Below are 22007 nucleotides of genomic sequence, written 5' to 3' on the forward strand. Positions count from 1 at the left end.
CACCAGGTAAAAATTGAAAACAACCTAAGTATCCATCAGTAGGCAAAGTGTTATGTTGATTCAATGGAACATTAGGCAATAATATTAAATAATGGTCTGAAGGTTCTGTAATATCACAAAATAATGCTTATTATTTACTACTAAGTGGAAAAAACAACTTGAAAAAATAGTTATGCAAAATGTACATATCAGACATAATTATGTAAAATATACATGTAAAAAGAAATATACCAAACGATATTTGAGTTTTACTGAAATGTGTTTGTTTTCAACTTCTCCACTTATTCTGTGATACGGTTACATTAATTTTATAACTGAAAAAATGAGAAAGGACTGTTACTTGGCAGATGTCTACTTAGCAGTTTGCCTCTGTGCTGGTGAAACAGCAGTTACAATTAGGTAGTTTGTTCTCTGTCCCAGCAGCACTCATTCATTTATTCAACAAACAATTATTGAGCACCTATTATGTACTAGGCACCAGAGATATATCAGCAAGGTACGTGATTTGGTCCCTGTCCCTATCCTTACAGCCCAGTGAAGAAGGCAGGCAATATGAGAAATAACTGATTACAAATCAGGAAAACACGGTATAAAGGTAACCAACACAATAGCGTAATAGGAGGGGAACCTATTTTCAAAGGGGGTCAGAGAAGCTTTTGAGCAGGCGGTATTTAAGTTGAGATGAGAATGAGAAGGTGCCATGACCTCAAGTGCCAGGACAGAGCAATTTAAGCAGAGGATCCTATGGTGGGAAAGAGCTGGCAAGTCCTGGGAAGTGAAAGGAGGCCATGTGGCTGGAACACGATGCCAGAGAAGGGGGTTAACATGAGGTTGGAGAGGTAGGCAGGGACCAGCTCAGACAAAACTTTGTGTTTTTTTTCAGACAAAACTTTGACAAAACCTTGATATTTTATTCGAAGTGCAACGTGAAACCGTGGAAGGGTTATACAGAGAAGAGACACTGGTCAGTTTGCATTTTAACGGGATCACTCAGGCTGCGCTGTGAGAATGACTTGGTGGTGAGTAGGGGACAAAATAAGAAGAGAGACTAGTCAGAAGGTCTTTGCAAGAGATAGTGAGCTGGATTAGGGTGTTGGCAATGGAGATGAATTAGACTAAAAGGTTTCAGGGTATTTTTCAGGATAGACCAGACGATAGGGAGTGGGGAGGGGAGAGTGAGTCAAGAACGATGCCCAGATTACTGGTTTGAGCAATTGGGTGTATGGCAGTGACATTTCTAGAGATGGGAAAAGTAAGGAAGAAATAGATTTGGAGGATAAAATAAAGAATTCAGTTAAACTTAAATCGCACTGAGCTGCAATATATCGTTTATTTATATAATCCTTCTCTCCAGGAAGAACTTTAAGGAATCCATCGGAAGTATGTTTTTCACCTCTGAAGTCTTAACATCCTAAGCAATGCACATTACAGACTAGACATTTAGTGTTTGTTAAGTGAATATCACAGCTTTGCAAACATTTCTTTCATTTCAGTGTAATAAGATTTTAGTTATTGTGAAAAGCCTGATTTTAGGCAGTTACCAAGGCAGACAAGGAAAACCTGATTGACCATTAATTATTCTTTAACTTAAAAGGAAAAAGAAAAAGTCTGAGATTCTTTATTTTTTTAAATACTTTGTTTGTTTAGTTTTCTGCAGTTAAACTAAAATGGAAGTTAAAAGCCTTAATGTGTGTGTTTAAATTCTTGGGCCTGCTACTGACCTTGTTCAAGTGATTTTACCTCCCAGTGTTTCAGTTTCTCCATTTGCAAAAGGGAGATAATGGTAGTTGCCTTATCTCACAAGGATGTCATGAAAATAAGTCAGATAAATTGCTTTGCCCTCCTTGAAGAGGGACTCTAGAAAGTAAGCATTATTAGATATGATGATGAATACCCACAACTTCAAAGATATTTTTAAATTGCCCCCCCATCCCAAGTCTTTGAACATGTTAAGTCTGTGAGTAGCACCATGTTAGGTGTTTATACATTGCCGGCAAGCTTTCACCTCTTGTTAAAACAGTAAATGGTCTTTGAACAAATGTATTTCTCTCAGTCTTTGATAACTATGCTTCCTTGTTTGTACACTTGAAAGATGATTATCATTTGGCATATGAGGTCAAGGTGAACTCCTCGGTGCCATTACAGTTCAATTGCTGCTTTAATTGAGTTTTTCTTCTAAGGTTGAAAATAAGTCATTTGATTTACATTAGTAAGCTATTGCATTCTAAAAAAAAAAATGGTTGTGAGGTAAATACAACTATTTTCTGCAAATGATATGTATAAATGATGTTTTCTATTTTAACTATAATTACCTCATTTAAAAATTGATATAAAAATTCAATATTTTAATTTCGTCATTGAGGTATTTTTTTCTGACGGGTTTTCCTAAAATTGTTTTTAATAGCTATAATATGCATTTTAACATTTTTGATATAGACAGCCATGGTACACATATTAGTATCACCAAAGTAGCTTTGGCTGGGTGGCTCAGTTGGTTGGAGCGTTGTCCCATATACCTAAAGGTTTCAGGTTCAATTCCCAGTCAGGACACATACCTAGGTTGCAGGTTCGATACCAAGTTGGGGCATGAACAGAAGGCAACCAATCGATGTTCTTTTTCACATCAATGTTCCTCTCTCTCTCTCTCTCTCTCTCTCTCGCTTTCCCCCTTCCCCTTTCTCTAAAATCAATAAGCATATCCTTGGGTGAGGATAAGTATATATATATATAGAGAGAGAGAGAGATATAGAGAGAGATAGATATATATATTCACTAAAGTAAACATCGACAGCTCTCAAGACAAAATACAAACTAGCAAACATCATCTAGAAGAATGATGGCAAACCCATGACATGCGTGTCAGAGGTGACACGCGAACTCATTTTTTTGGTTGATTTTTCTTTTGTTAAATGGCATTTAAATATATAAAATAAATATCAAAAATATAAGTCTTTGTTTTACTATGGTTGCAAATATCAAAAAATTTCTATATGTGACACGGTACCAGAGTTAAGTTAGGGTTTTTCAAAATGCTGACAAGCCGAGCTCAAAAGGTTCGCCATCACTGATCTAGAACAACATTTCTTATTGCAGATGTGAATCAAGGTCATAAGTAGTCCTATATAATAAAGACGTAATATGCAAATTGACCATCACACCCTTGCACAAGATCACCGCCCCCATGTGGTCACAAGATGGCCACCACAAAGTCCACATATCCCTTACCTGTACAGTAGACCCCACACACATTAAAACTCTGGAGCAGCCACAATACTCCCATCAGAGTGCTGTAAAAGCCTTCCTTGCATAGTAAGAGAATAAGACCTACCTGTCTTCTCTCTAATAACACCCTTCTAGGTAAGTCTTAGGATATCCATTTGACAGATGTGGAATTTGAAGCTGGGTGGCTTACACTAGATCCCCCGCTAGGTCAGAACATAGGCTAAAAGGGTTTGCCCGCAGGGATACTCTCATTCCCATTCCTTCCTGTTTCCCTTTTTCTCTCAAGGAAGAACTGAAAATGGAGGCAACACAAATGAAAACATTGCACACTCTGATGATTTTCTAGGAGGGAAGACTAAACCAGGATAGAGGAAGGCCAGTGGGGTCATGGTCTCAGTGCCACTAAGTGATGGTAGGAGCCTCCTTACAGGCCCACCAGGATCTGATAGAATGGACACTGAGGGACAGGCTTATCCCTCAGGCAGAACCACTGGGACAAAGTTCCTAGGTCCTATGTGTGGGGAAGGAGTAGCACTACTATTTCAGAATATTATTAAAGTTTAATTTTGAAATGTCTGCCTTTAGTGATGCTCCCAGGGGCCTATAAAAGATTCCAACAGTATAGCCTCTTCTCAAGTACAATTATCTTGAACTGGTGGGATGGCCCAAACTCCCACACTTCTGGGAAGGTGTTCCTGGCTTCTGGTATCATTGAATTTGCCTGGGCCATAAGTCATAAATTAGCAGCCTATAATGGGCCAGATTTTATCTCAAAAGGTTTTTGATTGTGACACCAACAAACACAGGTAGGCCAAACTTCACAGGTTAAAAGCACAATCCTTCACAAGACTGCCCTTATTTCAGACAAGTTCAGTTACAAGTTCAGGGACCCACAGGCCACCTTTGCTTCTGACTAGCTGGATACAAATTCAGAGGTTTCCACTACCCCCTCAGGTGTTTTATTATTATTATTATTATTATGATTATGATTGATTGGTTTTTTTAGAGAGAGAGAGAGGAAGAGAGAAACATTGATTTGTTGTTCCACTTATTTATGCATTCATTGGTTGATTCTTTTTTTAAGAGAAAATCATATATTTTTATTGATTTCAGAAAGGAAGGGAAAGGGAGAGAGAGATAGGAACATCAATGATGAGAGAGAATCATTGATCAGCTGCCTCTTGCATGCCCCACACTAGGGATCAAGCCTGCAACCATGACTTCCTGGTTCATAGGCCAACGCTCAACCACTGAGCCATGCGGCAGAGGCCAATGATTTTTGTATGTGCCCTGACCAGGAATCAAACCTGCTACCTTGACATATCTGGTTGATGCTCTAACTAACTGAACTACTCGGCCAGGGCCCTCTCAGGTTTGATAATTTGCTAGAATTACTCAAATAATTCGGGAAAGTGTAATACTGAGGATTACAGTTTTATTATAGAAAAAGGATTGATATCAGAACCAGCCATAATGAGATGCATAGGGTGAGCTCTGGGAAGGTCTCAAATACGAAGCTTCCACTGTCCTCTCTTGCATCCTCAGGGACACATTATCCCCCCAATGAATTGATATGTAACAGTAGAGTATTGCCAACCAGGGAAGCTCATCCAAGCTTTGCTGTGTCTAGAATTCTTATTAGGGCTTCATTACACTGGCATGATTGGTTGAATCACTCACTCAGTCTTAGGCCCCTTCCCCTCCAGGAGGTCAGACTGACAATTCCATGTTTGGTCTTTCTGGAATAACCAGCTCCATTGAGTGGTCTCATAAACTATTAGGTATAGTCCGAGGGGCTCACCATGAACACGAAAGGCACTCCTACCACTTGGGAAATCCCAAGGGAGTAGACTAGGGGCTACTTCCCAGGACTCAGGAACAAAGGCCAGTCAAATTCTTTATTATACAAACTACCAACATTTTAAAAATTAGTGTGCCTGGCGGGCATGGCTCAGTGGTTGACTATCAACTTATGAACCAGGAGGTCACAGTTCAATTCCCAATCAGAGCACATACCTGGATTGAGGACTTGATCCCCAGTGTGGGGTGTGCAGGAGGCAGCCAATCAATAATTATCTCTCATCATTGTTTCTCTCTCTCTCTCTCTCTCTCTCTCTCTCTCTCTCTCTCTCCCTCCCTCCCTCCCTCCCTCCTCCTCCTCCCTCTCTAAAATCAATAAAAAATAGATATTTTAAAATCAGTGTTTAACTTTTCCCAGTGGCAGTATTGTAGCTATTGAGATTTCTCCAAGGAGTGATTATTGCTAATTGAAAATAAATTTTAGGGAGAACCAAGATGGCGGCATAGGTTAACGCCGGAGTTTGCTGCTTTGAACAACTACTTCAAAAGTGAAACCAAAAAACGGAAGGGACATCACCCAGAACCACAGGGGCGCTGGCTGAGTGGAAGTCCTACAACTAGGAGGAAAGAGAAACGCATACGGACACTCAGAGGAGGCGCAGTGCTGAAGTCAAATTCTGAGGTGCGGAGTGCGCGGAGCGGGCTGGCGGCGGAGGGCGCGGTTGTTGTTTTCAATCGGGAGGGAGTCGCAGACTCTGAGCTCCAGATCCAGGCGAGTCTTTAGGGACCCAGACTCAGGCGGAAGAAGCGGGACTGTCTGGCTTCGGTCAGAGCGAGTGCAGCTTTCTCTCCGAGCTTTGCAGCGGGTGCTGGGACTCAGAGAGGCAGAGCCCCTTGGGACAGGACTGAGAGCCGCCATAACTGCTCTCTCTGGCCCACCCTGTTGATCCTGTGCAACCCGCCCCGCCCAAGCCCTGCACAGAGGCATTTGCCGGATAGCCTCAGGCAAAGGCTAGATTAGCACCTCCCTAGAGGACAGAAGTTCTCTCACCGCTGACACAGCTGAATCTCATAGCCACTTGGCCTGGAGGTCAAACCCTCCCTGGAATTAGCTACAGCAATCAAGATTTATCTATAAGACTGCGAACAAAGACCACTAGGGGGTGCACCAAGGAAGCATAACAAAATGCGGAGACAAAGAAACAGGACAAAATTGTCAATGGAAGAAATAGAGTTCAGAACCACACTTTTAAGGTCTCTCAAGAACTGTTTAGAAGCTGCCGATAAACTTAATGAGCTCTACACGAAAACTAATAAGACCCTCGATCTTATATTGGGGAACCAACTAGAAATTAAGCACACACGGACTAAAATAACGAATATTATACAGACGCCCGACAGCAGACCAGAGGAGCACAAGAATCAAGTCAATGATTTGAAATGCGAGGAAGCAAAAAACATCCAACCGGAAAAGCAAAATGAAAAAAGAATCCAAAAATGCGAGGATAGTGTAAGGAGCCTCTGGGACAGCTTCAAGCGTACCAACATCAGAATTATAGGGGTGCCAGAAGATGAGAGAGAGCAAGATATTGAAAACCTATTTGAAGAAATAATGACAGAAAACTTCCCCCACCTGGTGAAAGAAATGGACTTACAGGTCCAAGAAGCGCGGAGAACCCCAAACAAAAGGAATCCAAAGAGGACCACACCAAGACACATCATAATTAAAATGCCAAGAGCAAAAGATAAAGAGAGAATCTTAAAAACAGCAAGAGAAAGAAACTCAGTTACCTACAAGGGAATACCCATACGACTGTCAGCTGATTTCTCAACAGAAACTTTGCAGGCCAGAAGGGAGTGGCAAGAAATATTCAAAGTGATGAATACCAAGAACCTACAACCAAGATTACTTTATCCAGCAAAGCTATCATTCAGAATTGAAGGTCAGATAAAGAGCTTCACAGATAAGGAAAAGCTAAAGGAGTTCATCACCACCAAACCAGGATTATATGAAATGCTGAAAGGTATCCTTTAAGAAGAGGAAGAGGAAGAAAAAGGTAAAGATACAAATTATGAACAACAAATATGCATCTATCAACAAGTGAATCTAAGAATCAAGTGAATAAATAATCTGATGAACAGAATAAACTGTTGATTATAATAGAATCAGGGACATAGAAAGGGAATGGACTGACTATTCTTGGGGGGGAAAGGGGTGTGGGAGATGTGGGAAGAGACTGGACAAAAATCGTGCACCTATGGATGAGGACAGTGGGTGGGGAGTGAGGGCGGAGGGTAGGGCGGGAACTGGGAGGAGGGGAGTTATGGGGGGGGAAAAAAAGGAACAAATGTAATAATATGAACAATAAAGATTTAATTAAAAAAAAAAAAAAAGAAAAGAAAATAAATTTTAGCTCTAGCTGGTTTGGCTCAGTGGATAGAGTGTCAGCCTGCAGACTAAAGGGTCCTGAGTTCAATTCCAGCCAAGGTCCACATGCCCAGGTTGCAGGCTCAATCCTCAGTAGGGGGCATGCAGGAAATAGCTGATCAATGATTCTCTCTCATTGATGTTTCTATCTCTCTCACCCTCTCTGTTCCTCTCTGAAATCAATAAAAAAATATCTTTAAAAAGAAAATAAACTTTAGAAAATCAGTCTAAAAATCTAAAATTTTCTTTGTGTCCTCCACTGAAGTATTGGCAATTTGGGGTCTCCATTCCCACAAGGCTGTTTCCCTCATCTTCCCACCATCTCCATAGTCTCTATTTCTGGATTCTTGGAATGATTCACTCCTTTGTTTCCTTCATGTCTATTGCAGACCTTTAAATTTACAAATTCTGGCCCAAGTCTTGTATAATTTTGCTGCTTTTACTTACATCACACATTACTGCCTTAAAAGAATAAATGGGGAAAGAATGACAATTACCTTTGATGATCTAGATCTCGTTTCAGCTTAAAACCCCTCTTCCTCTACACTATGTGGGTGGGGGTGCATGTGGGCATAAGGGTATGCTTGTGCCATGTATTTGCCTCTGAAGTCTAAAGCCAGGCTAATCTGGAATTTTTTACTGCAGAAGCAGGACAAGCTGAATTAAAAAGCTCATGTCATATTGAGAGTCGGGAACCCAGCACTTTATTTTTTATTTTTAATACTAGAGGCCCAGTGCACGAAATTTGTGCAGGGTGTGGTTGCTAGACCTGGCCAGCGATCAAAGGGCAAGCCCTGGCATCCCAGGGGAGGATAGCAGGGGGAGTGAGAGCGAGCTCAGCAGACACCCTGCATTCTCACTACCCACCATCCCCGTCACCCCCACCCCCAGATAGTTGGTGAGAGGTCACAGCCCCCTACTCGGGGGGCCGCAGGAGGTTGGTCACCGCCACCCAGCCCCAGTTCCCCATCCCAGCCTGGGGCCTGGCCCCGATGGGGCGATCAGAGCCTGCAGGCCACTGGTTGCCATCTGTGGGGCGATTAGTCGGGGCTGAGTCCCCCACCCAGCTCCCTCAGCACCTGGGAGCTGGGGGGCACCTCCCGCTCACCTGCTCCACCATCCTGCCGCAGTCCCGCTCTCGTCAGGGCCCATCGGGGCCAGCAGTGCCTCCACTGCCAGCACTGCCTCCTGGTGGTCAGCGCATGTCATAGCGAGTGGTCAAACTCCCAGTCAAATTCCTGGTCGAGGGGACAATTTGCATATTAGGCTTTTATTATCTATAATAATAATATAATAATAACAATATGCTAATTATACCAGATGTCCTTCTGGATGACCTTCCAGATGAAGCTGGAGCTACAAGGGAAGCTCGAGTCCTGGGTGCCTGCTGGCAGCCAGAGGGAAGCCAGTGCCAACAGCCGGGAGGAAGCTGGTGCCAGCAGCCAGGGGAAGGAAGGCCTACTCTTGCACGAATTTTGTGCATTGCACCTCTAGCATAGGATATTTTGATTACATCCTTTTGCATGAATGAAGCCCAAGTACTTCAGGGACCATGTGGACACCTACAGACTCTTTCAGGCACAGATGTCGCATAGACCTTGAAGAACAGATCCTTAATATTCATGGATTCCATATTTGTGAATTCATCTACTCACTAAAACTTATTTGTAACCCCAAAATCAGTATCTGCAATGTTTTCAATCATTCTTTTGTGTGTGCGTCCAGAGCAGTGAAAAATTTGAGTCACCTAATACAAAGATTCCCAGCTAAGGTTAAACGAGGTGACATTCTACCCTCTTGTTCCAAAAACAACACTGTAAACAAGTGCCCTTTTTTCAGTGTATTTAGTGACACTTCATGTGTGTGTGCTTTTTGTTGGTTTTGCTGTTTAAAATGGCCCCCAAACACAGTGTTGAAGGCTGATGCATCCTACAGAGAAAATGCTTGTGTTAGATAAGCTTTGTACAGGCATGAGTTAGTGTTTTGGGAGATCAGTTCACTCTTAATGATTCAAATAAATAAATATATATATAAAATAAAGTGTATACATTGGACCTTCCAGCACAAAATCGCACCAAAGAAGGGTGTGGAGGGAGGTGGGAGGTGTGGAAGATTGAAACTAGGCTCATGGGCAAGAAACCATTAAGGATGTTATTTTAAACCAGAAAGTGATGGTGGAGTTAATGTTAGTTATCTACCCCAGGCAAACCAAAGCAGCATGAAGGTGCCACATAGTAAACAGAACACTGGACTTAAAGTTGGAAGGCCTTGCTGCTGGTCTCATTTCTGCAAATAATTAACTTAAGTAATTTAAACCCCTCTAAGCAGCAGTCTCTTCATCTGCTAGAATTTAAAAATTGCAGCAATAAGAAGTCACATTTGGCCCTAGTTGGTTCGGGTGAGTGGATAGAGCATCGGCCTATGGACTGAAGGGTCCCAGGTTCGATTCCAGTCCAGGGCATATGCCCGGGTTGCTGGCTCGGTCCTCAGTGGGGGCCTGCAGAAGGCAGCCGATCCATGATTTCCTCTCATCACTGATGTTTCTGTCTTTCTCTCCTTCTCCCTTCCTCTCTGAAATAAAAATTTTTTTAAAAATCACGTTTGTCAATCTGCAAAAGGCTGTCATGTAAATGATCTCATTCGGTGACTTGATGGCCCTTTCTTACTCCAAAAGTATGTAACTTAAGGGAATCATTTTGCCAGAACAGAAAAAAATATACTAAATGTTTATAATACTGTTGCAGGTGGCAAGAACGGCACCAGGTGTCTGACCCGTGGGGTCAGACCAAACCTGGGTCCAGCAACTTCAGTCCTTGGTTCTGGGCTAAGAAACAATTCAGAGCCAAGACCCAAACTGTAAGAGACCATTTATATTTGATAAATCACAGAGAGAGAAGTAACTCCTGGAAAAAATGGGCTTATGAAACAAGGTATGGAGATAAAGGAAGGGCCCTTGGAGCTTGGGAGTGAGGAAGCAAATGGGAAGGTGCCTGGGGCAGGGAAGCGGGTGGGAAAGATGCCAGGGTGCTCCGAGGAGGGGGAGCACCCAGGGTCCTCTGTCCTAAGGGTTTTCAGGTTAGGGATTTCAGGGGAGGTCCCAGGGAAAACTCAGAATATTGAGCAGTTGGCCAAGTGTGTCCTTTCAGGGTTGTGTTCTCCACTGGTTGGTTGGCCGGCGCAGGGAAGGGGATCATTATTCAATGCAGCTGGTCCTGACGTCAGTCATCAGCTGCTGCTGGTTTTGTTGTTTATCTGAACCTGGAGCTGAAATACAACTGAGGCACAGATGTTATTTCTAGGAAGGAAAGGTCAGGGGGTCCAACCCTCATGACCAGCAATAAGCTAGAGGAGGAAAAGTCACTCTGGGGGTGAGGTCCACCCTGCAATTGTCCTTTGCTGGGCACCTGGGGCTTTCCACCCTGGTGACCTTCTGTGCCTGGTCATCCTTGCTCTGCTCGTGTCCACCAAGAATTTTCCCTTGTAATGTATACAAGACAGGGTGGGTTTCAAATGTAAGAACTAGAAACAGCTGTGGGGTCATTTTTGAATTGTATTTTCTTAAATCAGTGTTTTCCTTTTTTAAATGATAAAGAGAAAAGTATTGCCAGTAGATGGCCGCCCTTTGCCTCAGGCCCATCACCACGGACTTTGTAAATGCGAAGAAGGGAAAGCACCACTAGATGGAGCAGGAACAAAAGACATCTCCTTATCTGTAGTTCAGGGAACCCTGGCAGTCTTCAAGAGACCTTAAATTTTAAGGCTTAAAAGATCATCCTAAGAAAAAGCTTAGTGAAGCTGGCTGAGTTACTTTCAAGAATCTATCAGCCCTCACGGTTTGGCTCAGTGACTGAAGGGTCCTGGGTTTGATTCTGGTCTAGGGCACAAGCCCAGGTTGTGGTCTCAATCTCCAGTAAGGGGCGTGCAGGAGGCAGCTGATCAATGATTCACTCTCATCACTGACGTTTCTCTCTCTCTTCCTCTCTGAAATCAATAAAAATACTTTAAAAATCTACAAAATCAGAACTAGAGCTTGATCTAATTACTTATCCTGAGTTATTTCCACAAAACCTTGCTGAGGAAAATTCTTTTCCCTCCTTACTTAGAGAACATTACCAGCAACAGTGCATTCCAGCATTTCTTAACCGCACAACTGTATTAGACAACACTTAGGGATCTATTTGATAAACTTACTGACATGGCCCTCCTGACTAGCCCTTTGGACCGTCAGCTCAGGATTCAGGCTGGGTTATCTGCCTTTTATAATACAGGCCACTGGCTGCTCTCTCTCAGCAACTACCTCCAGAATAGCTGCCTTGAGGACGTGAAGGCCGGAACCTGGGATGAAAGCCTAGAGCAGTGGTTCTCAACCTTGGCTGAACATTAGAATCACCTGGGAATCTTTTTAAAATCCTGATTTCTGGGCCTCATCCTCCGGAAATTGTGTCTTTGTTATGGGGTGGGGGTCACAACATTGGTCACAAAGAAACAGAATTTCCGGAGGATGAGGCCCAGAAATCAGGATTTTAAAAAGATTCCCAGGTGATTCTAATGTGCAGCCAAGGTTGAAAACCACTGGCCTAGAGCGAGGTTTGGGGGATGAGTGAGCAGAATGGCCGGTGGGTTGTTTCATTTAACCTAGAGGGCCACCGGCTTATTTTTTGAAAGGACACCAAACCCAATTCTTTGGGGGAATGGGGCTATATATTTTCTTGTAAACTTATTTTCTGACACCACCTAATATTTTGCATCCAAAAGCAGAGGCAAAGATGAAAAACAACCACCATTAGGAACATCGTTTTCATTGTTTTGAGAACAGAACTAGCTCTCCTAGTTAACAAATATTTACGAAAAGTTTAATAATTTCATACACACACACCCCCAAAAAATCACTGCTCTTCCACAACCAATTGAGGGGACTGGTCAAGACCTACTTTGGGAGCAGCAAAAACCTCAACAGCATCTGCTACAATGATCAAGAGCAACAAAACCAAGAGGGGGATTAGGAGGAAAAAAAAAACGCCCCCCACAGGCTAGCTGGCTACTCAGCTCAAGCCCATTCATTTGGGCCACTTTGGGGGGTGCCTCCACGTGTCCTTCACCCAGCATCCAGGTCCAACCAGCAGGTCTGCAGGCCCCAGGCGCCATGGACGGCGGAGGGAGCCAGACGCGCTCCAGCAAAGCCTCCCTTGCAGCGGGAGCGCAGCCGCGCCACCACCCCGCAGCAGGCTGCACGTGTCGGAGCCCAGCCCCCGATGCAAGTCCCACAGCTCAGGGAGGTGCACCGCGCGGGGACCCGCTCCGTTACTCTCCCTGCGTGAAGAGCCTAGCCCTTGGCCCCCGGGACACCGCGGCTGACAGAGCCCAACTCTTCGCGGCGGCAGCGGGCACCTCCGGAGAAGCCCCAGGCCGACCGCGGCCTCCAGGCGGGGCGCGGGGGCTAAGCGGGCGAGCAGCGCAGGCTCCCGGGAGGGGTGATAACCAGCCGCTGGCATTTTTTTATTTTCTCTGAACTGGATGGTGGACGGCAGTAGGCCGAGGCTTTTCCGCCCGCTGAAAGCCAGCGAGAAAAACAGCGCGCGGGGAACAAAAGCACCGCGCCTACGCCCAACCCAAATAGGGTTAGATGAGCTGCGGCCATCACCCGGCCCGGGCCACCCTCCGCAACCCGCCGCGCGCCTGGCCGCCGCGCCTTATAAAGCAGCGGCCTACGCCCGCGCCGATTGGCCGAGGCCCGCCGCCTACGCCCGCGCCGATTGGCCGAGGCCCGCCGCCTACGCCCGCGCCGATTGGCCGAGGCCCGCCGCCACAGCTGTCGCGAGACCCGGCCTCGCAAAACTTTTTTCCCCCTAAAGTTGTATTTCCGGCCGTGAGGTCAGTCGCAGCCCCTCCCCCACACCCTTTTAGGGTGAGATTTGCTTTAAAGGTAAAAAATAGTTTGTGCGTCAGAGTGCCGTTTTCAGCCAGCTGCGGACCAGGCGCAGTGCATTAACTTAGCTTAAAAAAAAACAAATCAGAGCTGACCTAGCCTGCATTGCTCAGTGATTAGAGTCCTGAGGGTCATGGGTTCGATTCCCGGTGACCTGGGGTGCAGGTACGATCTCTCCTCCACCCCCACCCCCACCCCCCGTGTGGGGAGCGTATGGTAGGCAACTTCACTTTGAAGTTTCTGTCTCCCCGCTTTCTTTCTCCCTGCCCTGAAAAATAGATGGAAAAGTATGCTCTGGTGAGGACTTAAAAAAAAAAATCAGAACTCACAGAAAAAGTTGAAGGCAGGAGACAAGAACAGTGATTCTTACTGAATCTACCATTTGTTAGGAAGGGCTTTCAACATTGGTTTTGCTTTTTTATAAAAAACGTATGTATTTTTATTGATTTCAGAGAGGAAGGGAGAGAGAGAGAAATATCAATGATGAGAGAGAACCACCCATCGGCTGCCCCCCCTCCCCCTCCGCTTCCCCCCCCCTACTGGGGATGGAGCCTGCAACTCCAGGCACCTGCCCTTTACTGGAATGTAATCTGAGACCCTTCAGTGGATGCTCTGTCTATCCACTGAGCAGGGCTGGTTTTGCTTTTTAATGTTGTGTTGTGATTAAGTTGAAAAGAAAAATCCACCACAAATAGCAGCAAGAGTTTTATAATGTCCAATATAATAATGTTTTACATGTAACTGACTTTTTAAAATAAATTTATTTATTTATTTTATTGTAACTAGCTGATCTTAATTGAACTCGTGTTCACTGGATGAACTCCATGGAGTTGCTACCAGTACCTCAATCTGAGAAAAAAGTAAAATGTTAGGTGTGTCGGTTCCAAATGATTGTAAGGGCAGGGAAAATATAAATGGAGTTTTCACATTTTATTCCCTATTCCTAGGTTACCTGATAAGGATCATTTATGACCTCATGTTAGAGGCTGAATATTCTACAAAATATTCCAAGCTGGCTATTGGATTAACTACCTAGGAGACCAGTGTGGACGAAAGGGGCCACATGCTAACCTGGCAAGCTCAGGGAAGGCCTGCATGGCAGACTTGCAAACTCAGAGACCTAAAGTAACCACAAACACTGGTCTGAAATTAAACTTTAACTAAAAGCAGTTATGGTGGGCAGTTTCGTCCTAGGGCAGTATCTTCACTGGCAAGGTCAACCTTTACCTTAACTGAGCCTATCTGTCTTTTTGCATATATTATAACATATCCTTGAAATGTCAGGGTAACTTGTAACTTCCCTTTTTCCGGACACCTTGGGGCACAACCTAATGTGCCTGGGCTCCAAGACAGATACCATAAATTCCTTTATTGTTATCATGTTAACTAGCAGCCCGGTGCATGTGCAATTGACACCAGCGAAAGCTTTATATGTATCATGCAATGCACGAGTCAACTTAGCCTTTTATATATATAGAATAAACTTGCTTAATTAGACCTGCTTTCTGATGTAGCTAAACTTTTCCAGCCCAGTGAAGCACCCCAACTTCTCTTTCAGGTAATTGTCAGCAACACAGCAGTAAATATCAACATGAAACACATTATTATTGTAGATCACGCAGGGAGAACAAAGGGTAAAATATTTAACGGTAGCAGTGTTTGATTATATTCTGCCCAGTGAGAAAACCTGAAGTCATTTTCAAGGTCCACCATTTTTTATTTCTTTTCAGTTGGGTCAAGTTTCTAAACTTTCTAAATCTCTGTTTTTCTGGCTAATGAAAAGAAAATAGAATTGTACCAAGTCTCCTATCTACCCACTCCAGGACTTCTGTGAGGATCAAATGAGATGAGGCACGGGAAAACGCTTCACAGACATTTGGTTAAAGTGTAAAATGTGTCCACCTGGCTATAAAGCAGGTCAGGTTCCTGGGCTGAAGAAACTCCAAGGAGGCTAGTCATCGCTAGGGAGAGGAAGCCAGGTATTGCTACGTGACGTCATTACCGAGCACCCATAGCCACCATTTCCAGGCTGGGCTGGGCTGTGGGCCTCATTTTGTGCCTTGGGGTCTTGGCAGCATTGGCTGGGATTTGGTGGGGTGTCGCTCTGAGGTGGTGGTGGGCCCTGTGTCCCACTTGGGGGAAGCCAGGTGTTGCTTTGTCAGCACCAGGTCTGTGGTGCTGGTTCTTTGTAAATGGCCAGTGTGTCTCACGGCAGCTCCTGCATTGAGCGTCTGTCCCCTGGTGGTCAGTGAGCATCATGCTCATCATAGCAACCAGTTAAACAGCCAGAGGGACACTTAGCATAATAGCCTTTTATGTATATAGATTGTTCCTGCACCCACCTAAGTGTGTCTATCGTTTTACATTTTATCCAATCCCAGAGGTTCCCCTGCCCTGCTTTGCTTTCTCCTGCCTCTCTAGTCTATTACCGATGGATTTCATGTAACCCACCTACATCCCTCCTTTGATTGTAATGCATAAAAATAGAGAAAAACCTGCCATTCTCCAGAGCATTACCTCGATCTGTTGAGGTGCTGCTTCCCAGCAATTGTTGACAGTTTGGCTCAAATAAACTCACAAAAATTCTTTATAGGTTTGAATGTTTTTACATTAATACCAGGATAAGGACGATGTGCCCACCTAACCTGGCAAGTTATTTCAGGATCACTTTAAACTTAAATCTCTTAACCTGTTTAAATCTCAATTTCTTAATTTGTAAAATGGGAATAATCGTTGTCTCTCTGGGATATTGATGTTTAAATTAGGTAAATGTATAATTAGCCCTATTTTCTTTAGGAAAAAGAAAGCACTTTAAGAATTCTAAAGTGTGGAAGAAAGACAAGTAAACCAAAGGATAAGAATCCTATATAGCCGAAACCGGTTTGGCTCAGTGGATAGAGCGTCGGCCTGCGGACTGAAAGGTCCCAGGTTCAATTCCGGTCAAGGGCATGTACCTGGGTTGCGGGCATATCCCCAGTAGGAGATGTGCAGGAGGCAGCTGATCGATGTTTCTCTCTCATCGATGTTTCTAACTCTCTATCTCTCTCCCTTCCTCTCTGGAAAGAAATCAATAAAATATATTTTTTAAAAAAAAGAATCCTATATAATAAAAGCCTAATATGCTAAAAAAAAAAAATCCTATATAATAAAAGCCTAATATGCTAAGTGTCTGACTGTTCATTCGACAATTTGACCAGTCGCTATGATGAGCACTGACCACCAGAGGGCAGATGCTCTGACCAGTAGGTTAGCTTGCTGCTGGGGTCCAGCCGATTGGGACTGGGTGAGATGGACCGGACACGCCCTGGAGCCCTCCCTGGGTCCCTCCCCGGCCCTGATTGTGCACCAGTGGGATCCTCAGGCCTGGCCTGCACCCTCTCAAACTCTGGGACCCCTTGGGGGATGTTGGAGAGCCAGTTTCAGCCCGATCCCCACAGGCCAGGCCGAGGGACCCTACAGGTGCATAAATCCATGCACTGGGCCTCTATGAATAAAATGGTCAATAGACGTGTGTGTGATATGATATGCTGGAGGACACAGTCAATTTAGACTCCATGGAGGAAGTAGCATCTGAACTAGACCTATACATTCTAATTCTATGAGCAAAAAGTTCCTTTGGGGACATTATTTCATTTGAACCTCACAATGACCCTGTGAGACAGATTGGGATTAGCAACCTCACCTTATGGATGTGGAACTTGATCTTCAAGGTGTTTAAACAATTTGCTTAAACAGCACAGCTGGTAGGTGGCAGGGCGTAGGCCTCAACCCACATATGCTGCCCCTGAATTCAAAGGGAAGTAAATTCCAGCTGTCCTCAAGCCCAGTCCCAGAGCCAAATCTTCCAGAAAGTCTTCCTTGAATCATTAAGATATTTTCCCTCCTATTAAACCTCAGAGCATTTTAGACTTCACTTTGGATACCAAATCACTTTCTACCTTGCATTATGATAATTAAGGTATGGATGCTCCTTATACTAGACTGCTGGCTTCCTTGGGGCGGGATCTGACTCCTGATTTAGTGTAGTGACTTGCATAGAGTGGATACTATACATACTTCGAGTTATGTCAATACTGCCATCATTCTTTCTGATACATAGGTCATTTCGGACCCTTTATTTCCCCCTTCACACCTATGTAATTAGGCACCAAGACTTGTCTGTTTTTCATAATTTGTTTTTAAGTCCTATTGCCTATAATCTTGAATACAAGACTTAACTATTTAAAAAAAATGTTTTTATTTATTTCATAGAGGTAGGGAGAGGGTGAGGGAGAGGGAGAGATAGAAACATCAATGTTGAGAGAGAATCATTGATCGGCTATGCCCCCTACCAAGGATACAGCCCACAACCCAGGCATGTGCCCTGACCAGGAATCAAAATGTGACCTCCTGGTTCATAGGTCGACACTAAACTAATGAGCCACACCAGCTGGACCAAGACTCAACTATATTATGTCTAGTTTTTAACTGATCATCAAATCTCCAGAGCCTCCCCAATTTATCCTCCAAATTATTGCCCATTCATCTCAATTCTCTTATGTCTTCTGCTTTTAAATCTTTAATTGTTCCCCTTTGCTTATATGACATTTAACACAAAGCCTTCCAGCCTCTGGCCTTAATTTACCTTCCTAGTGTTGCTCTTAGTCTGCTCCATGAGTTTTTTCTTCATTTTAACAAAACCATTCACTGAACATGCCTTGAATATGCTTAGTTCGTTTTCATCTCTAGCCCCTTGTTCATTTCCATTATGCTTTTCTGGATATCTGCCCTCTGTCCCTCTCCCCCTTCCCATCCTAATGCCATTCCATCTATGATGGCATACTTTCGCTATGAAATCTTTTACTATGAAATCTTTCCTCATAGCAAACTTTCTTTCCTTAAACTTCATCGAACTTAAATCTACATCACTCATTTGGCACATAACATGTTGCACCACAAAGTCGTTCTCTCTCCAGGGGAAATGTAAGATCTCCAAAGTCAAAAATAATGTTGCCTGTAGCATTTAATTTCGTCCTACTCAATAAACATGTTGTTTTACTGCTTCACCATTATTCTCCCCCATTACAGAAATGCAACAGAGACATGGACATTCCGATAATTGAAATATTTTCTGTTCTCCCAGAAACATCATATCCAAAGTTTTCTGTCCCACACACTTGAAACAGTTTCTTGTAAGCATTTTACTCATATTCAGAAGCATCTTTGGTGTACTATGTTGGGACCTACTTCTTTAAACTCTGCAGCAGTGATCCACACATCTTGGAAGGCAGACAGGGATGCAAGAATAGAGCCTCCCATCCACACAGATATTTTCCGTTCTGGGGGAGCTCTGACCTGCACAGGGGTATTGGGAGGCGCCATATTTGCTATATCTTTAATGAGCCGCTTGTCTAAGTTGGGGAACAAGGTTGATCCCCCAGCAAGGATAATATTGGAGAAAAGGGAATTCCTCAGATCTTTATCGCATTTCATTATGCTGCTGAAGCACATCTTATCAATGCCCATCGTCTCGAGGTTCATGAGAGAGGGACAAAAGAGGGCCTCTGGACATTTAAAGAGCTGGTCGTAGAGCTTGATCACCTTCCCGTCAGGTAGCTGGTAAACTTTCTCCATACTACTACATTTCTTGGCCATTTCCTCTTCATAGTTCATGGCCACGTAACAAGAGGTTTCCTTAATTTCTGTGACAATCCTTCTGTCGGTAGCACTGAGCAGTATGATGCCATGGTCCTTCAACAGACTCATGAGGTAGCTGGTGAGGTCAAAGCCAGCCAGATGCAGCTGCTGGACACCATGAGGCAAACAGTAACCTTCAAAAATGGGCACACACTGAGTCACCCCAGCCCCTGAGTTCATCACAAAGCCAGTGGTGAAGCCAGCAGCAAAGAGAGCCAGCACCCCCTGGATGGACATATAGAAGGCAGGAACCCCCAGATGCTCAAAAACGATTTCAGTGATCTGTTGCCGGTTGGCGAGTGGGTTCAGTGCTGGCTCAGTAATCAAAACCGGGTGATCGCAGGGCTTTAGCTTCAGGCTCTGGTCGTAGATATGCTTCCACATGATCTCCATGTCCCCCCAGGAAGTAATGAGACCACGCTCCACTGGGTAGCTGTAGAAAGAGCAATAGCATCAATGGCAGTGCCTACCCTTCCAACCTGGGTTAATTCCCGTATTTATCACTAGGATCCCTTTATGGCCAGTGACTGCCAGGGTTTCTCAGAGAAGGTAACTACCAGCAAAAGGAGAACAACTACTTTCCTCTGCAATTTCTGTTGCTTTCCATTCCCCACATCCGCTTGGGAAAACCCCCTTGTGAGTTACAAAAGTTGGGGGCAAGGGGATGTTCACATAACAGTACAATTTTATTACCAATTAATTTGAAACAACCACCCAACTGACAAAGGTACCATGAATTAAGTAACATGCTTAAGTGAACTTGCATTTTATGAGTGCAGCTTAAATTTATTTATTGTTTTGTTTTTTTGGAGATGGTGTGTTGGGAGGAGGACAGGGAGTTGAGGGTAGGGGAGTGTTGGGAGGTGGGGAGGCGTGGGGGTGGAGGAGGTAAGGGTGAAGGAGTCGTCTGGATTCGAGTGCAACTTAAATTTATATGTTTGCGTACATTTGTACAGATCCAGAGAGCAAGTAATATTCACTCATTAGATGCTTCGTATCCTGGGAGGGCTGTGGCCCATGCATTTCCAATAAGGCCAGCGAGCTGCGGCTCTCCCGGCTTCCTCACCTTTTCTCTCACCCACCCTCTGAGCACCTCATCTGGGCTCTCCCTCCCCCCCCTCCCCGCGGGTCCTGCCCGCCGGGAGAAGGCGGTACCTGATGAACAGCGAGCATCTCTGGGTCTGCGCCTGGTCGCCCACGCACAGCTCCTGCACGCCCTGGGCCCAGCTCTGGCCTTTGACACGGCCGATAATGTTGGGGTACATCAGCTGCGGCTCCCGGGACCCAGCCAGGCCCGCCTTGATCACTCCCGAGCCGTTGTCGATCACCACCGGTAGCTGGTAGCTGCTCATGCTGCCCGCGCCGCCACCGCCTCGGGTCTCCTGGCTGCGGCCCGGGGCCAGGAGGACGCCAGGTGCGGGGCGCAGCCCCTGCCCTCCCTCCCAGCTGCCAGTGTTGCGTGCGAGCGGAGGGCCTGGAACGCCGCGTCACAAAAGCCCCCGCAAGGTCCCGCAGCGTCTGAGCAGGCACATCCCGGACCCACAGACTCTCCGGACGCGCAGAGAGCTCCAAGTTACCGCTGTCGCCGCGGCTTCTCTCCCTCACCCCTGGAATCCCGGAACACCATGATCAGGAAAACCCCATTTTCCTCCCCCAAAATACTAACCCCTCACAAGTGGTTTTCTCGAATACCTCGAATAGCTAGAAAACGTTTTCTTTCTCCAGACCATTGAATTCTAGTTAGTAAGTGTCTGTCCAGGGGCTTGGGGAAAGCTATGGGGAAAGGTGGAGAGATTAGACAGGGGAAGGTCGTCCCAGCAGGGGGGCGGGGGCGGGGGGGGGCGGCAGGGTCCCTGCTTTTGAAACCCAGACAACTTCTGAAAAGAGGAAGAGGAAAAATGCTAAGATTTAAAGCAAGCCCTGGCTGGGTAGCTTTCAGTTGGTTATAGTGTCCAACCGATACTCCAAGGTAGCGGGTTCGATTCCAGGTCCCGACATATACGAGTACAAGAATCAACCAATAAATGCATAAGTAAATGGAACAACAAATCTATGACCCCTTCCCCTCTCTCAAGTCAATAAAAATTTAAAGTGGGTTTTAACATACAATCTCACTCATGTGGAATCTAATGAACAGAAAGAACTAACAAGCAAAATAGAGACAGACTCATTCATACAGGAGCAGTCTGACAGCTGTCAGGAGGGAGCCGGGGAAGGGGTGGAGGAATTGAGCAAAAGAGAAAAGGAAAAAAACCTAAGTGGGTTTTAAAAACTTTTATTATTGCATGTGCCGGGGAGTAGGGGAGGCCGGGGTAAGGTCAATGGGGGGGGGGGGGGGGGAGGGAGGGGTTAAGGAGACATATGTACTACTATTTGTAATCCTTTAAACAATAAAATAAAATTTAAAAAATAAAAACGTTTATTATTGTTTCTATATACTGGGCAATGGTTGTGTTTCTTTTGTGTGGTTTGTAAGAACAATGCACTCAAAAACCAAAATGGTAGAATCTCACAATCTCATCAGGTTATCTCCCCGGGTAATATGGAAGCTACTAGTCATTCTTATTCTGAAAAAGTCTGGATTTTTAGGCCTAAGGGTGTGTCTGTCTCTTTGCAGGAAAAGTGATAGACCTTCAGTCATATGAAGCTCACTCGAGCTTAGAAGCATTTAAGTACCTTTCGTGCCAAAAAAGTGCATCTGGGTATCTGAGTCCCACCCCCAATTTTGCACACCTGTAAGTACGCAATTTACTAGTAAAAGCTGTGGTGTACGGAAGCAAGGGAGGAAATTCAAACGCTATTGCGCGTCCCTCCACTAGGGGCTTGGAAGAGTTGCTTTCTCTCCGGCTAAATCCCTGCGTTGGGGTTTGGTGTGGGGCGCCGCTGCGGGATCGGGGACTCTGGGATCCGCGTGGACGCGCCCTTCCAGCTAAGCCCCCCAAACACGCCTGGCAC

General features: G+C 44.9%; 1 protein-coding gene across 1 annotated transcript; it reads right to left on the reverse strand.

Annotated features, from left to right (window-relative positions):
• Positions 1-17644: 17644 nt before the first annotated feature.
• ACTRT3 (actin related protein T3) lies at positions 17645-20448 on the reverse strand. The gene is made up of 2 exons (XM_059686993.1): positions 20208-20448; positions 17645-19485 (listed from the first exon to the last, which is right to left on the reverse strand). Exons 1-2 carry the CDS (start codon positions 20402-20404, stop codon positions 18567-18569), a joined length of 1116 nt encoding a protein of 371 aa, XP_059542976.1. The 5' UTR covers positions 20405-20448; the 3' UTR covers positions 17645-18566.
• Between the last annotated feature and the right edge of the window lie 1559 nt (positions 20449-22007).

Source organism: Myotis daubentonii, chromosome 3 (assembly GCF_963259705.1).
Source record: "Myotis daubentonii chromosome 3, mMyoDau2.1, whole genome shotgun sequence".
Taxonomy (NCBI): Eukaryota; Metazoa; Chordata; class Mammalia; order Chiroptera; family Vespertilionidae; genus Myotis; species Myotis daubentonii.

Bases quoted from the DNA above. Each gene is read 5' to 3' on its own strand.
- ACTRT3 (XM_059686993.1), bottom strand. From the start codon at position 20,404: ATGAGCAGCTACCAGCTACCGGTGGTGATCGACAACGGCTCGGGAGTG. The intron at 19,486-20,207 runs GTACCGCCTTCT...CTCTTTCTACAG, and splicing joins AGATGCTCGCTGTTCATCAG to CTACCCAGTGGAGCGTGGTC.